This window comes from Dreissena polymorpha, chromosome 5 (genome assembly GCF_020536995.1).
Source record: "Dreissena polymorpha isolate Duluth1 chromosome 5, UMN_Dpol_1.0, whole genome shotgun sequence".
Classification (NCBI taxonomy): Eukaryota; Metazoa; Mollusca; class Bivalvia; order Myida; family Dreissenidae; genus Dreissena; species Dreissena polymorpha.
The window spans coordinates 102,775,519-102,791,862 of NC_068359.1; the positions used below are offsets into that span (position 1 = coordinate 102,775,519).

The 16,344-nt window shown below is 37.6% G+C and overlaps 1 protein-coding gene across 1 annotated transcript in view; it reads left to right on the forward strand.

The window, feature by feature from the left end:
• Positions 1 to 16,344, forward strand: part of LOC127832647 (DNA polymerase epsilon subunit 2-like) — an 87,241-nt gene that overhangs the window by 18,486 nt on the left and 52,411 nt on the right. Inside the window, exons 10-12 of the mRNA XM_052358249.1 lie at positions 2,097 to 2,238; positions 4,470 to 4,590; positions 14,358 to 14,472. Of these exons, the coding sequence (XP_052214209.1) occupies positions 2,097 to 2,238; positions 4,470 to 4,590; positions 14,358 to 14,472 (378 nt within the window). The remainder of the gene's footprint in view (positions 1 to 2,096; positions 2,239 to 4,469; positions 4,591 to 14,357; positions 14,473 to 16,344) is intronic.

Consider the following 16,344-nt stretch of genomic DNA (forward strand, 5'->3'; position numbering starts at 1 on the left):
AAGGGACAAGTTGCATAACTCAGGTTGTCATTTTTACGGAATTATGGCCCTTTTTTACATAGTAACTTTGAAATTTTGGTTAAAATTTGTGTTTCGATCCACTTTACTTCTAAAGTATCAAGGCTATTGCTTTCAAACTTCAAATACTGTCATGCTATCATGAGGTTACTGTACCTGGCAAGTTGAATTTTACCTTGACCTTTGAATGACCTTGACTCTCAAGGTCAAATTATTAAATTTTGCTAAAATTGCCATAACTTCTTTATTTATGATTAGATTTGATTGATACTTTGACAAAACTACTCTTACCTGACATACCACAATAGACTCCACCCAAACCATCCCCCGTGCCCTCCCCCCCTTCCCCCTCCCCCCCTACCCCCCTATTTTTTTTTATTTTTTTTTTTATATATTTTTTTAAGATCATCTCACAAATGACCACCACACCATAACACTATATCCCCCACCCCCCCCCCACCCCACCCCCACAATTTTTTTTTTGAAACGGTTAAAAAAACACAAAAATTTATTTTTATTATTTTATGTTTGAAATACCGTCCAACCATCGCACCCAAGAATCCCCCCCACCCCCCCTCCCCCCACCCTGAATCCCCCCCCCCCCCTCCCTAATTTTTTTTTTTTTTTTTAAGATCATCTCACAAATTACCACCACACCCTCACACTATACCCCCCCCCCCACCCCACCCCCCCCCCATTTTTTTTTTTTTTTTTAAACGGTTAAAAACAAAAATATTTATTTTTATTATTTTATGTTTGAAATACCGTCCAACCATCGCACCCAAGAATCCCCCCCCCACCCCACCCCACCCCCCCCCGTTTTTTTTTGTTTTGTTTTCCGCATTTTTGGAAGATAATGTAATAAATGTCCACACCCCCACACTATACACCCCTCTTCACTCCACCCCTCCCTCCTTTGTGATTGAAAATGAGAGTCCTTTCACCTTTAAAAAGAAAATAGATGAGCGGTCTGCACCCGCAAGGCGTTGCTCTTGTTCAAGTAGTTTTCATCCGATCTTCACCAAACTTGGTCAGAAGTTTTAACTAGATGATCTGAAGGCCAAGTTCTAACATAAGCCATGCCAGATCAAAAACTAGGTCACAGGGTCACTTGGTACGTTTTACACATTGAGCATGGTGTCCGCTCTCTATTTCAAGTAGTTTAAATTCGATCTTCACCACACTTTGTCAGAAGTTGTAACTAGATGATGTGTAGGTCAAGTTCGAACATGGGCTATGCCGGGTCAAAAACTAGGTTACGGGGTCACTAAGTGTGTTTTAAACCTCACCATGTTGTCCGCTCTCTAATTCAAGTAGTTTTTATCCAATCTTCACCAAAATTGGTCAGAAGTTGTATCTTGATAATGTCTAGGGCAAGTATGAATATGGGTCATGCCGGGTCAAAAACTAGATCACGGGGTCACTTAGTGCGTTTTAAACATCACAATGTTGTCCGCTCTCTAATTCAAGTAGTTTTTATCCAATCTTTACCAAACTTGGTCAGAAGTTGTTTCTAGATGATGTCTAGGTGAAGTATGAATATGGGTCATGCCGGGTCAAAAATTAGGTCAAGGGGTATCTTAGTGCATTTTAAACCTCACCATGTTGTCCGCTCTCTAATTAAAGTATTTTTAATCCAATCCTCACCAAACTTGGTCACAAGTTTTATCTAAATGATCTCTAGGACAAGTTTGAACATGGGCCATTCCGGGCCTAAAACTAGGTCACGGGGTCACTTAGTGCGTATTTTAACATTCAGCATGGTGTCCACTCTCTAATTCATGTAGTTTACATCTGATCTTCACCAAACTTGGTCAGAAGTTTTATGGAGATTATCTTACGCCCAAGTTAGAACATGGGCCTTTCTGGTTCAAAAACTAGGTCAAGGGGTCACTTAGTGCGTTTTAAAAGTTGAGCATGGTGTCCGCTGTTTTTTGTGAAGACGACATGCAAAATATTATGTGTCAATGCGGCATGTGGGGGTATTTGTCATGTCTGTGACAAAGCTCTAGTTCAATTTTCTATGTGTCAAAGTGATAAAAACATCAAACAAATAACTTCAGAGATCTCATTTTCAGGACATTCTTCGGTAACATCAATTTCTTTGGCGGCCCATCCAGCACAAGTGTGAAGGCCTCCAGCAAGCTAGCACAGATAGAGCAGGAGAATGCGGACGCCATGTTCATCATACTGTCAGATGTCTGGCTAGACCAGATAAAGGTACGGTACTAGGGGCAGTGATGTCTGGCTAGACCAGATAAAGGTACGGTACTAGGGGCAGTGATGTCTGGCTAGACCAGATAAAGGTACGGTACTAGGGGCAGTGATGTCTGGCTAGACCAGATAAAGGAACGGTACTAGGGGCAGTGATGTCTGGCTAGACCAGATAAAGGTACGGCACTAGGGGCAGTGATGTCTGGCTAGACCAGATAAAGGTACGGTACTAGGGGCAGTGATGTCTGGCTAGACCAGATAAAGGTACGGTACTAAGGGCAGTGATGTCTGGCTAGACCAGATAAAGGTACAGTACTAGGGGCAGTGATGTCTGGCTAGACCAGATAAAGGTACGGTACTAGGGGCAGTGACTGAGAAATGTAACGAGCCTCATTCTGGAAAAATGGATGAAATTTGCGCTCAATTGATGTAGATAAGTGTTTACAATCTGCACAGGCTAATCTGGGACAACACTTTCTGCCTAAAATAAGAAGAGGCTTCCTTTTAACAAAAAAAGTCCATGAAAGTCGAAAGTTTGGTCCCTGATTAGCTTGACATTACACTGCCCAGGGTAATCTTCGAGGACACTTTACACACATGCTTTGAGCTCAGTTTTACCAGAAGGTTCTTATGTTCCTACGACAATTAAGGCTTCTGAATTGTACTCTTAGTCTCAACAAAAATTATTGACTGTTGAGAATACTTGAAGCAGTTGACCTTTGAGCTGTGATGTCCTTTGGCAATTTTATACCCTGAAGGAAGCAGAAAGTAATTGCTTTGTCCATTATTTCATCATTCATTTTGTTCATTCTGTTTATTAGTCAAACTTGCTTTTTTCTGTTGAGCTTTTCTCTTGAAGTATTGAATGGATTTGAATGAAACTCCAATTTTTGATAGATGGCAAGGAGAAGTGGAGAGTACAAGAATCAAATCTCGGTTATTTCCTGATTGTCCATTTTTGTTGTGCAAAGCATGAAACCTTTATTGTCCCCTACCGGTTTCACCGGAGGGGACTTATGGTTTGCGCTTTGTGCGTCTGTGAGTTTGTCTGTGAGTCTGTCTGTCTGTCACACTTTTCTAGATCCTGCGATAACTTAAAAAGTTCTTAATATTTTTTCATGAAACTTGCAACATGGATAGATGGCAATATGGACATTATGCATGTCATTTCATTTGGTTCCTACGTCAAAAATTGTGGTTGCTATGGCAACCAAAAAAAATCAATCTGAAAATGGTGGAATTTCTGACAATGGTGGAGCCGGTAGGGGACCATATTGCTTGACAATAGCCTTGTTATTTATGGTATTTTAATCAAACCTAATTAAAAATTAATTTTTATAAAAGACCTTGAGAAAATCGCAATGTATATCTTATGAGTGTATTTGGAGTTATTGTGATTTGCTGAATTTGTTATTCCCCTGGCTCCACAGATGCCTTGAGGCATGCAGCAATTGACCAGTAGATCCATCTGTCGTTCCTTCTGTCTGTTCATCCATCCATCTTTATAAAGTTAACCCTACATGACATGTTTTGCTAAACATAAATTATTCTTCCTACAAAGTTTATATACCTGCCAGGGATATTGTTTTTGAACTCTATCTACACACCCACATCACCTGACCTCATTTTGAGTCTGACATTTACCTTCTTTTGGACATTGCTCTGTTAACCCATATTAGGTAATGGGCCTTAACTTCAGCAGAAAACAACTTGACAAGAATAAGCCCTTCCTTCTAATAATAATTGAACCATGCTCTGTGAAAAAAGGGTTTAATGCATGTGCCTAAAGAGTCGCCCCAGATAAGCCTGTGTTGTCCGCACAGGCTAATCATAGACCACACTTTCCTGCCTAAACTGGATTTATGCTTAGAAGATACTTTCATTAAACAAAAAATGCAATAAAAGCGGAAAGTGTAGTCCCTGATTAGCCTGTGCGGACTGCACGGACTAATCTGGGATGACACTTCAGCACATGCATTAACTCTTTCAGTGCTGGAACCGAATTTTGAAGGCCTTTGCAAACAGTTTGGATCCAGATGAGACGCCACAGAACATGGCGTCCCATCAGGATCCAAACTGTTTGCTATTCTGATAGTATTCTTTGGAAAAAATCGAAGAAAATGCTAATTTTAGAAATTCAGCAGACGACATTTTAGCAGACGACAAATTTCCCAGCATGCAAAGGGTTAAACCTCCTTTTTACAGAGCACAGCCCAATTGTTTTGTACATCTTTCAGGTGACAGAGAAGCTTAAGACCCTGTTCTCAGGCTACTCCAACTTCCCGCCAACCTGCTTCATTCTGTGTGGAAACTTCCTGTCCACCCCTCTCGGAACCAACCACGCAAAAGTACTCAAAGGTGAGATTTTCCTGCGAAAGTTAACACATTTATGCCTAGTGTCTAGAAAAAAGGCCTTGGCAAACAGCGTAGACCCAGATGAGACGCCACATGATGCGGCATCTCATCTGGGTCTACACTGTTTGCTTAAAGGAATTTCTGTAAGAAATATTCTAAATATAGAAATAAATATACTGGACATCCCTAATTTTGGAAATAAATTGATCCAATTTCGAAGGATGGGAGAGTGCACTTGGCATAAATGGGTTAAGGTGTTGTATCTTCTCCACATTTCATATCAGCTACAATAGTTTAGAGTTCAACCCTTGATGATATCAGCGCTTCCTTTCATGTTTGCCACAATTATCCGATGCGTACAAATTGACAACGTAGGCTAAAACAATTGTACTTGGTGACCAGCTTTTCTTCATAAAACCTCACAAACAAGCCGGAATTCAACTGTTAATTTTTCTGAAGAAAATGTTGCCCCAGGGGAATCCTGATATCATGTGCGTTGCGGTAAAATGTGATCTAATGCATGTGCGTAAAAAGTTATCCTGGATCAGCCTGCACAAGGAGCACTGAGGCAAGGTAAAATGTGATCTAATGCATGTGCGTAAAAAGTTATCCTGGATCAGCCTGCACAAGGAGCACTGAGGCAAGGTAAAATGTGATCTAATGCATGTGCGTAAAAAGTTATCCTGGATCAGCCTGCACAAGGAGCACTGAGGCAAGGTAAAATGTGATCTAATGCATGTGCGTAAAAAGTTATCCTGGATCAGCCTGCACAAGGAGCACTGAGGCAAGGTAAAATGTGATCTAATGCATGTGCGTAAAAAGTTATCCTGGATCAGCCTGCACAAGGAGCACTGAGGCAAGGTTTTTGAATGGCAGGCTTAATTGATCTACATCGTCAATTGCAATACATTGCAATATAAGCTGAGCAGATTTGCAGAAAGGCCACTTGGAAAGATCTTCTAGGAACAAAATATCATTGACTCAAACACTATATTTTAATACAGTCTTCCTAAAAGAAGCAGGGGGCTCACCGAATCTGGAAATATTGTAGTTTATCTTGGCGTGGCCATCAAGTTCAGGTTCTTCCCAGGCAAACACAATTGTGAGTTTCTTTTTATGTCTTAAGGTTTTCTCTGCAATCGAGCTTGAATAATATTGAACAATCTAAACAATACTAAAACCTAAACATGTCTTTAAAGAAACAAAACATGAAACGCAGTATAATATTCGCTTAAATGAATACAATGCTTTTGATTGAGATTTTTTAAAGCATGCTCTTTGTATTAATTATTGAACGTTTGCTGGTCTATTAACTTAATAAAATGTTACAAGTTGTAGACTTTCCCAAATGGCACTTCATAGAGGGAAGGAAACAGAACTCGGATACAATGCTCGGCTGTTTTTATGGGGATTTTTGATATTTAAATTTAGGTAGAGTTGACATTAATCCTATTCTACAACGACATTATACCTATTTTCTTTAGGCAAACAATGAAAATTGCATGGTATATCATGCACTAAATCATGGGTAGAACGCAATGTGGTGAAATTAGTTCCAGGAATTCCCCCCAAAATGTTGATTAAATTTACTTGCTTAAATGCATAATCCAAAAAATTTGACAAATTATTTTTGCATTATGCATTACAGTAAAAACTCATTAGTAGTTACAAGTTTTATATCTACCATACATCAAAAATGTTAATGTTTCATTGATTTGATGTCTAACCTACGTTTGTAACATAATAATTAACAACACTTATGACACCATAAGGTTATTACCTAAATGTTAGTGAATGAAAGTCAATGTCATTTTACTTTTATTTTTGCGTTTTACGTCATGAAAACATATAGGGTAACTCGCCCTTGAGTCGATTTCGCCCTTGAGTTGGACATTTTTATCTATGTAATTTTCAAAGATCAGTTTTGTTAAGCATGATTTGTGACGTTATAACGATACTTTACCCTTCATACTAAAAAAAAAAAAAAAATTGAAATAAAATGTTATCGAATATTATCTCACGATGAATTTGGATTCGTTGCAGTAATAATAACTTCTGGTGACGGAAAATTCAGAATTTCCAATTGTCGATTATCTTTATACCATCAGCATTTTGGTAAGAAATGCTTCACAGCATTCACAAATGACTTTATATTGAAAAAATAACCGTATTCTATAAAAATGAAAGGTAATTCTCAGTTGTTCGCTCAGTTGTATAGGTTTTATAGTAAAACATGAATTACAACTCAATTAGCCCTTGAGGCGAACGCAATTCGCCCTTATGGCGAACATGTGTTTATGTACTGGCAGAGGCATATCGATGAGAAATTAACAACAACTTCATTCAAATTAACATGACTCAATCTGTTAAGAATCCCATAGCTCACAAACAACAAGGATCGCATAATGTTTTATCTTTGTAATTCTTTACTTTTCTTTGTAGCCCCCAGTGCTACAAATGGCTCTGTTGTTGTAAAGGTGGGATAGACACTACAAGTGACCATGTCATTTTTAGCTCGGCTGTTTTTGGAGAAAACCCGAGGTATTGTCATAGCCAGCTAGTCGTCCGCCGTAGGCATAGTGCTAAAATCTTAACATTGGCTCTAAAATCAAAGTGCTTCCACCTACAGCTTTGAAACTTCATATGTAGATGCACCTTGATGAGTTCTACATGCCACACCCATTTTTGGGTCACTAGGTCAAAGGTCAAGGTCACTGTGACCTCTAATATAAAACTTTAACATAGGCTCTAAAATCAAAGTGCTTCCACCTACAACTTTGAAACTTCATATGTAGATGCACCTTGATGAGTTCTACACGCCACACCCATTTTTGGGCCACTAGGTCAAAGGTCAAGGTCACTGTGACCTCTAATATAAAACTTTAACATAAACCTTAGCATTGGCTCTAAAATCAAAGTGCTTCCACCTACAACTTTGAAACTTCAAATGTAGATGCACCTTGATTAGATGCACCTTGATAAGTTCTACATGCCACACCCATTTTTGGGTCACTAGGTCAAAGGTCAAGGTCACTGTGACCTCTAATATAAAACTTTTAACATAGGCTCTAAAATCAAAGTGCTTCCTCCTACAACTTTGAAACTTCATATGTAGATGCATTTTGATGATTTCTACATGCCACACCCATTTTTGGGTCACTAGGTTTAAGGTCAAGGTCACTGTGACTTCTTATATAAAACTTTTACATAAACCTTAATATTCACTCAAAAATCAAAGTGCTTCCACCTACAACTTCGAAACTTCAAATGTACATGCACCTTGATTAGTTCTACAAGCCACACCCATTTTTGGGTCACTAGGTCAAGGTCAAGGTCACTGTGACCTCTAATATAAATCTTTAACATAGGCTTTAAAATCAAAGTGCTTTCACCTACAACTTTGAAACTTCATATGTAGATGCACCTTGATGAGTTCTACAAGCCACACCCAATTTTGTTTCACTAGGTCAAAGGTCAAGGTCACTGTGACCTCTAAAAAAAAAAAAAAAAAAAATTCTGACAGGCTTTCGCAGCCGAGCGTTGGCACCCGTTATGCAGTGCTCTTGTTCCTCTTTTTATGAATTGGTAGGAGGGAATATAGTGATGGGACTGTCCGTTCGTCTGTCCGTCTTTCTGTCACACTTTGCGTTTAGGTTTCGAAAAATGCTCATAACTTCTATGTCTCTTGAGATGTAACCTTCATATTTGGTATGCATGTGTATATGGACAAGGCCTTTCCATACGCACACATACGCAATTTTGACCCCTGAGACCTTGACGTTGAACTTAGGGTCCATGTTAAGGTTTCGAAATCTGCGTTTAGGTTTCGAAAAAAGCTCATAACTTCTATCAAGCGTTTATAGGGGGCATAAGTCATCCTATGGTGACAGCTCTTGTTATAACTTATTTTCGTCAGCATGTTGACAAAAGAATAAACTTAAAAATCAACACAGGACTTTTACTGTGCAATTTACATTGGAATAATTATAGGGAAAGGATAACCAATTAAATGCTTAATACAAATCTGTGTCCGTGTTAAGGGCGAATGTGTCCGACTCATGGTTGAATTCATTGGGTATTGTTATTCAACTATTTTTCAATTAAAATAAGCTGGGAATCAAATAATTATTTGTAAAATAGACTCCTTTGATATTATTGTTAAAGGCTGCACAAGCTGAGTCCCGGCTTTGATCACAAAGCTTTGTATTATAGACTTATACCATTAACCCGTCTGACACAAGGGCGAGTTACCCTACAGGGGCGTTCCTAGGCATACGGCAGTACCCCCATGCGTATAATTTAGTTTCAAACTAAAAAAATGCAATAAAAAGTGATGGCTAAGGGGGTTAGGGGTATAATAATGTAAACAAGCAAACAAGACGTCCACTTTTAGAAAATAACAGTGTGTACAAAACACAACACAGTCTCAACTCCAAGCAAACAAAGTAAAGTAAAGTCTTTTCTCACTGATGAGGGGTAGTAATCACGTTTAAATCATGATAGAATTATAGGGAATGCCCAAATTAATATTCATTTAAATCATCGTAGGTATCTTTATTTGAAATTGTTTTACACTATTTAGTATATATATATATTAAAAATCAATGGTAATATCTGTTCCCCTGTAGCACAGGGAGCACTGAGGCAAGGTTTTTGAATGGCAGGCTTAATTGATCTACATTGTCAATTGCAATACATTGCAATATAAGCTGAGCAGATTTGCAGAAAGGCCACTTGGAAAGATCTTCTAGGAACAAAATATCAATGACTAAAACACTATATTTTAATACAGTCTTCCTAAAAGAAGCAGGGGGCTCACCGAATCTGGAAATATTGTAGTTTATCTTGGCGTGGCCATCAAGTTCAGGTTCTTCCCAGGCAAACACAATTGTGAGTTTCTCTTCATGTCTTAAGGTTTTCTCTGCAATCGAGCTTGAATAATATTGAACAATCTAAACAATACTAAAGCCTAAACATGTCTTTAAAGAAACAAAACATGAAACGCAGATTGAAAAGATTGATGACAATTTACAAATATATCAACCAGAATGTGACCTTAGGCATCTGGATATTTTGGTTCATTTGATTCTACATAATGAGGATTTCGGCCATTTTTAGCAAACACTTTAATTTTGAAGTATGTTTCATTGTAACTTAAAGAGATATGATTCTGGGGCGATGGAACTGAACAATCTTCATCAGCATGTCAACATGTGCACATGGCCCAATTTTTTAGCAAAAAAAGGATCAGTGGATGTTTTGCCTAGGTCACTCCAAAAGTATCATAAATGATTAGAGTTTTATTATTTAACCATGAAGTTTATTTTAAAAACAAGTAGATGTTGCACCTGCATATTTTTGTGCAGTTTCTTTTTCCAACCTGGGCTTTGTTTTAGCAAAAATTTGCTTTTTCGACTTGTACACAACTCAAAAAGTATAACAGCTAGAGATATGTAACTTTATATTCCTTTTAATTAAAAATAATTAAATGTGTGTACTTGGGTGTTGGTTGATTGGTTACCTCGACTGGTATTGAAAAGTATCTAATGGTTAATTTCTTGCAAGTGTTTGATTTCAAATAAATATCATAATGCTCATGCTAAACCCTTTCCCACTCAGAGGCAAAGTGAAAATGGCTATGTGCCAACAGCATAAAAACCAGAACAGCCTGAGAGTAACCAGTGGTCTGCTCAGGTTTTATGCTGTTTGCTGCTCATCAGTATCTAATGGTTGGAAATGAAGCCTTTAAAACTTGAATAAAGTAAGAAAGGTTTTTAACTAAATGTAACTTTCTAGGGTACTACAAAAGTGTCAAAATACGTATTTAACCCTTTCAGTGCGGGAACCGAATTTTGAAGGCCTGTGCAAACAGTTTGGATCCAGATGAGACGCCACAAAACGTGGCGTCTCATCAGGATCCAAACTGTTTGCTATTCTGATAATATTCTTTGAAAAAAAAATTCAAAGAAAATGCTAATTTTAGAAATTCTGCAGACGACATTTTAGCATACCACAAATTTCCCAGCATGCAAAGGGTTAAAAGGAGAGGTACAAATTTACAGTGCATCAGATTACCTGCATTCTGTCCTCAATTGCCAATCAACCAGTTAAAGTTGTCTCACCAATAACAATGTTTGATTTAAAAAGGTCATGAGACCTGATTAAGACTTCAAGAAACTAGCAGTTTGGTTCAGTTCCATCCAGTTTCCAGGTTACCACTATGGACTCATGATTTTGTTTAAATTTGAAACACCATTTCACCTGCTGTTGCTCAAAAACCTGTATGGCAAATTAAGATGCAGTCTGTTAACTTTTGACGTAAATATAATTAATTTTTTAAGCAATAATATTATCAAACATATGCAAATTACTCAAGCATACAAACTGGTTCACAAAAAACACACATTTATGAAAGGGTTAACAATAATGTTGATCCAATCACTTGATACAATCAAAGCACTGAAGGCACTGAATTTGTTCGCTGTTGTATAATCTTAGACGCAACTCAGTTTTCAAAATAATGTTATAGCTTTTTATATTGCAAGTTTGAAATGACCACAACCCATTCAAATTTATAAAGAGTGTGTATAAAAGCACAGGTCGATATGTGATTTTTTTCAAATCATTGATACAGCTAATCAGTGTGCACAGGCTATTCTTATTTGACATGCATTAAGCCCCGTTTTCCCTGAAAGCAGCCAATATGTACAGATTTCAATGATAAACACTAGACTGGCCAACGTTGTCTTACAAGCTGATAAATACTTATGAATGCATACACACTACATGTATGTAGTGTACCAGTGGGAACTATAAAAAGGCAAATGCGGTGGTTAGAGCAGACGCTCCTAGCATTCGTTGTCTGCTTAATTTTACTGCAGTTATCCACACAGGCAGTCACGGGTTACGGTTCCTAGCGTACATGTACTTAACCCAAACTGACTTGCAAAATTGCCTCTACATTATTTGTGAGCTAATGCTCACAAATAAAAATTGTTGGTGTTAAGGTTGAAAAAATAGACTAAGAGCAAGGGAATTATTATTATCCGCCGCCATAGGCGGAGGGATATTGTTTTGGCGTTGTCCGTCCGTCTGTCTTTCCGTCTTTCCGTCCGTCTGGAGCCATATCTTGGAAGTGCTTTGGCGGATTTCATTGAATCTTGGTATGAGTATATATATGGATAAGAGGATGATGCACGCCAAATGGCATTGTACACCATCTCTTAATAACAGAGTTATGGCCCTTTGTATCTTGAAAAAATGCTTTTTGTGTGTGTCCGGAGCCATATTTTTAAAGTGCTCTGGCCGATTTCATTGAAACTTGGTATTAGTATATATATGGATAAGAGGATGATGCACGCCAAATGGCATTGTACACCATCTGTTAATAAAGGAGTTATGGCCCTGTATCTTGAAAAAATGCTTTTTTGAGTGTCAAATATGACACTTTTGTGGCAAGAAGCATATTTGCGGGGGATATCAATTCAATAAATTTGCTTGTTATTACTGAAATTATGAGTTATTTTGTATATATGCTTAAAGAATATTAATTGGGAACAATCAAGGATGATGGTATTGCTAAAATGGAGTTGAAGAAAATCGTGTTGAACTAATATATATATGGTTTGGGAAAAAGTAAGGCTTTCTATGAAATAAAGCTACTAGGGTGATAAATAAGTTTAAATTTATCATACAGGGTGTTCAATTATGGCAAATCATGTCATGGGGTTTGTATGGAATTTTCTTGAATTTTGATAATACCGGTAATGCCCCTCTTTGAAGATAGGTCAATAGCTGAATATTCCAGATCACAGGGTTGCGTATTAGAAAAATAAATAAGGTAAATTAGTGCTAATAAGTAGTGTTCATGCCAGTGAAACAAATCTATAGGAACAAAGATTGTTTAAAAAAATAACACAGGTCAAATGGCCAGGATTTTGAGGTCACCTTGTGAAAAGTCATGTTAACAGGGGCTTTAAAATTAAAATAACTTTCAGCATCTTTCACCTATGAGCATGCTGATTTTAACATGGTTATTGGAAAGGTAAGGTGGGAATTATTTTGAGGTCAGCAGTTCATAACTTACAACTCAAAAACTGAGTTTAATTCATTGAAGACAATGGACAAAAACAGAATTTTACCAAGCAGCAGTGATAATTCATATTCATAGTGTTAATATGATGTAATTTAATAATTTCTTAAATATTTGTTAGAATATTTTGAACATTTCTTAAGCTCTTTGAGATTTCTGGGTTGACAAATTGCAAAGGGAAGCGAAAGTTCAACAGCAAAAAAGGAAGTTTCTTCGACTTGCTCTTCCCTCCTCCCACCCCTGCTGCTTTCAAGTGGTCAACACAAAAAGTTTTGAAATCTATTGGTATTGAGTTTATTTTCTTAAATACCAAATAGTCAAAAAACTTAAAAGCACTATGCATAAAAAACCTAATAACAAGAATCCAATAAGATATTCTTCAGATTAAGCAATTCATTTTAAGAAAATGTCCTTAAAAATTTTAATTAAATTTAATTAAATATTGGTCAGATTCCAGATCCAGTTTCAACACACCCAAAATACATGTAATGTACTGGTAAGCTGGCTGTGTTTGAAATGCCTCTACAAACTTGCTTTACATATATACACTTTATTCAGTGTAAGTTAGTATGTTTGAACAGGGTATTCTGTGTCAGAACCAGTTGATTTGGTATTTTGTTCTGTGTTTACATCAGCATGATCAGAAAAATAACAAAGATAACAGCTGAAGGGAACAAGAACTATTCTGGTTTGGGCCCACTAAGTTGGAAATTGGTCTAGGGTGTTTGGTCCTTCATGAACATTAGAACTGTTAATCCAGTCTCCTTGTGTTTGCCGTCCTGGGATTTACCTTCATGGATATATTGGGAATAAGAGAAGAGTGTTTTGAACTTGGCTATAGTACCACTGATCATAATAAAATATTATTGGAGTTAATATGAATGATTGAGCCTTGCAATGAGAAAACTAGGTTTAATGCATGTGAGTAAAGTGTTGTCCCTGATTAGCCTGTGCAGTCCGCACAGAAAATCAGAAACTAGACAGCTATAATGGTATGGTTAAAGGCAGTCTCTTCTAGATCCAGTTATGGCAGAAAGCGTCATCCCTGATTTGCCTGTGCATACATTTCCCACTTTGCAGTTTTAGCATAATTAAAATTATTTTCTGCATTTTCATTGAATCAAATGGGCTTATTTCATAACTTCCCTGTTCTCTTGAAAAATTTAATACTTAATGGTCATGTAGGAGTTCAATTTAGTCGGAAAATTACAGCAATTAAGACAGGTTACTAGTGTGATGTTTGAAAAATGAAGTGAAACAATGGTTTGTTTTGGCATGTTTGGGGTTGTACTATTTTCAAGGATGTTCAATGATGTGTTTTGTTAACGATGAATTGTATTTAGAATCTCCTAAGCAAATGGTTTCACTTTGTGTTGGAGTTATTCCTGAAACCTTGTTCAGTGCAGAGTCCAATGCAACTGTCTGATTCTGACAGAAAGCAATAAATCTGTCAAAGATGATATCACAGTGACGGTGCTGTGCACTATAGATGACATCACAGTGACAGTGCTGTGTACTATGACATCACAGTGACGGTGCTGTGCACTATGACATCACATTGACGGTGCTGTGCACTATGACATCACAGTGACGGTGCTGTGCACTATAGATGACATCACAGTGACGGTGCTGTGCACTATACATGACATCACAGTGACGGTGCTGTGCACTATTTCAGAATGCTTCCACAAGCTTGCTGAGTTGCTAAGCGACTTTCCTGAGCTTGTGAAGACCAGCAAATTCCTGTTTGTCCCCGGCCCCCAGGATCCTGGCCCATCTGCGATACTGCCAAGGTGAGATCTCTTCACTTGATTATTAATATTAGTGTCACTAAAGGAAAAGGGAGGCTTAATGAATGTGCATAAAGTGCAATCCCAGATTAGCCTGTGCGGTTTTCACAAACTTATCAGGGACAACTTTCCCCCTCAATTGAAATTGTGTTTAGAAGACCTTTAATCAAAACATTCCATAAAAGCTGAATTTGTGGTCCTGGCTTAGCTGAGTATGCAGTCTTGTGACAAATCAGGTTTGTTATCTGAGACAGCACTTTACGCACATGCATAATGACCCATTAGCTAGGCTTAATAATAAGAACAATAATTTAGAGTTTTAAAACAAACAGAAAAGTGATTATTATACCTGTAACAAAGTATGTGTGTGGGGGGGGGGGCAGTGCTATTCACAGGCCATTTAACGGTCCATCACATTTCACTCTGGAATTTTTTAATCAGAGTCTGCGAGGCGCTTTAAATGTGTCCGAAAACTTAGAGTCGAAATTGAAGTGTCCGAAAATAGCGTCAATTGTATCAAAGACTACCAGTAATAGCACGCACTTGTAAAATACCATGCCGTATAGTATAAATTACAGTTACATATGTTTGCACCCCATTTTAAATAATTTAAATACTTAATTTATTTGACAGAAAGTTTCTACAAGGTTGTTCTTTGACAAGCGAGTTCAAACATGAGCATGTGATGTACCAATACTCGCTAGTACGATTCTCTGTAATTAACGCAATATAAAAAGCAAACGATGAATTCTTTGTTTGTTAATTTCCAATAGTTGTTGTTTAACACCTTCCATTGTTCGTAAAACTTGCAATAGGGTGCATCACACTTTGAAGCGTTTAGTATTTGTCACAGTAATTTTACTGACAAGAGGTAGTACCATTGCGGTAGATAATTGAACTGTTAATTGGCACTACACAAAACATTCCATAAAAGCTGAATTTGTGGTCCTGGCTTAGCTGAGTATCTTAAACGCGATCACTATAATTGTCATAACGCTTATGCTATCTGGCGAAACCATTGTTTAATACCAGTTTACAAGGTTATTTACCCAATAACGCAAATGTAATGGTCCGTTGCCCTCAGGCATACACCTGCCATGTTTTATGATGTTAATCTGGTTGTAAAACCCCATGATAGAAGTGTCATTAGATATAGAAAACAGGACCGAAATTTGGTAAAGTAGCACTGTAAAATATACTGTCCAAAAACTTAGAGACATTATTTATGGCTTTTTTAAGATCTGTGTTGGGAGAATAAAGCGCGACCCAGTTAACATTTTTAGCTCACCTGAGCACAATGTGCTCGTGGTGAGCTTTTGTGATTGCCTTTTGTCCGTCGTGTGTTGTGTATTGTCCAATCTTCATGAAATTTGTCAGAAGATTGCTTGAATAACATGGCCGCCAGGGGGCAGGGCATTTTTCCTTAAATGGCTATAGTAAAACCTTGTTAACACTCAAGAGGCCACATTTATTTTCCGATCTTCATGAAACTTGCTCAGAAGATATTTCCCACTGATATCTTTGATTAGTTCAATAATGGTAACCTTTGCTTGAAAAACATGGCTGCCAAGGGGCTGGGCATTTTTCCTTATATGGCTATAGTAAAATCTTGTTAACACTCTAGAGGCCACATTTATTGTCCAATCTGAATGAATCTTGGTCAGAAGATTCATCCCAATAATATCTTGGAAGAGTTCAAAATGATGCCGGTTGGTTGAAAAACATGGCCGCCAGGGGGCCGGGCATTTTTCCTTATATGGCTTTAGTAAAACCTTGTTAACACTCTAGAGGCCACATTTATTGTCCAATCTTGATGAAATTTGGTCAGAAGATTTGTCTTAATGATATCTTGGATGAGTTGAAAATGGTTACGTT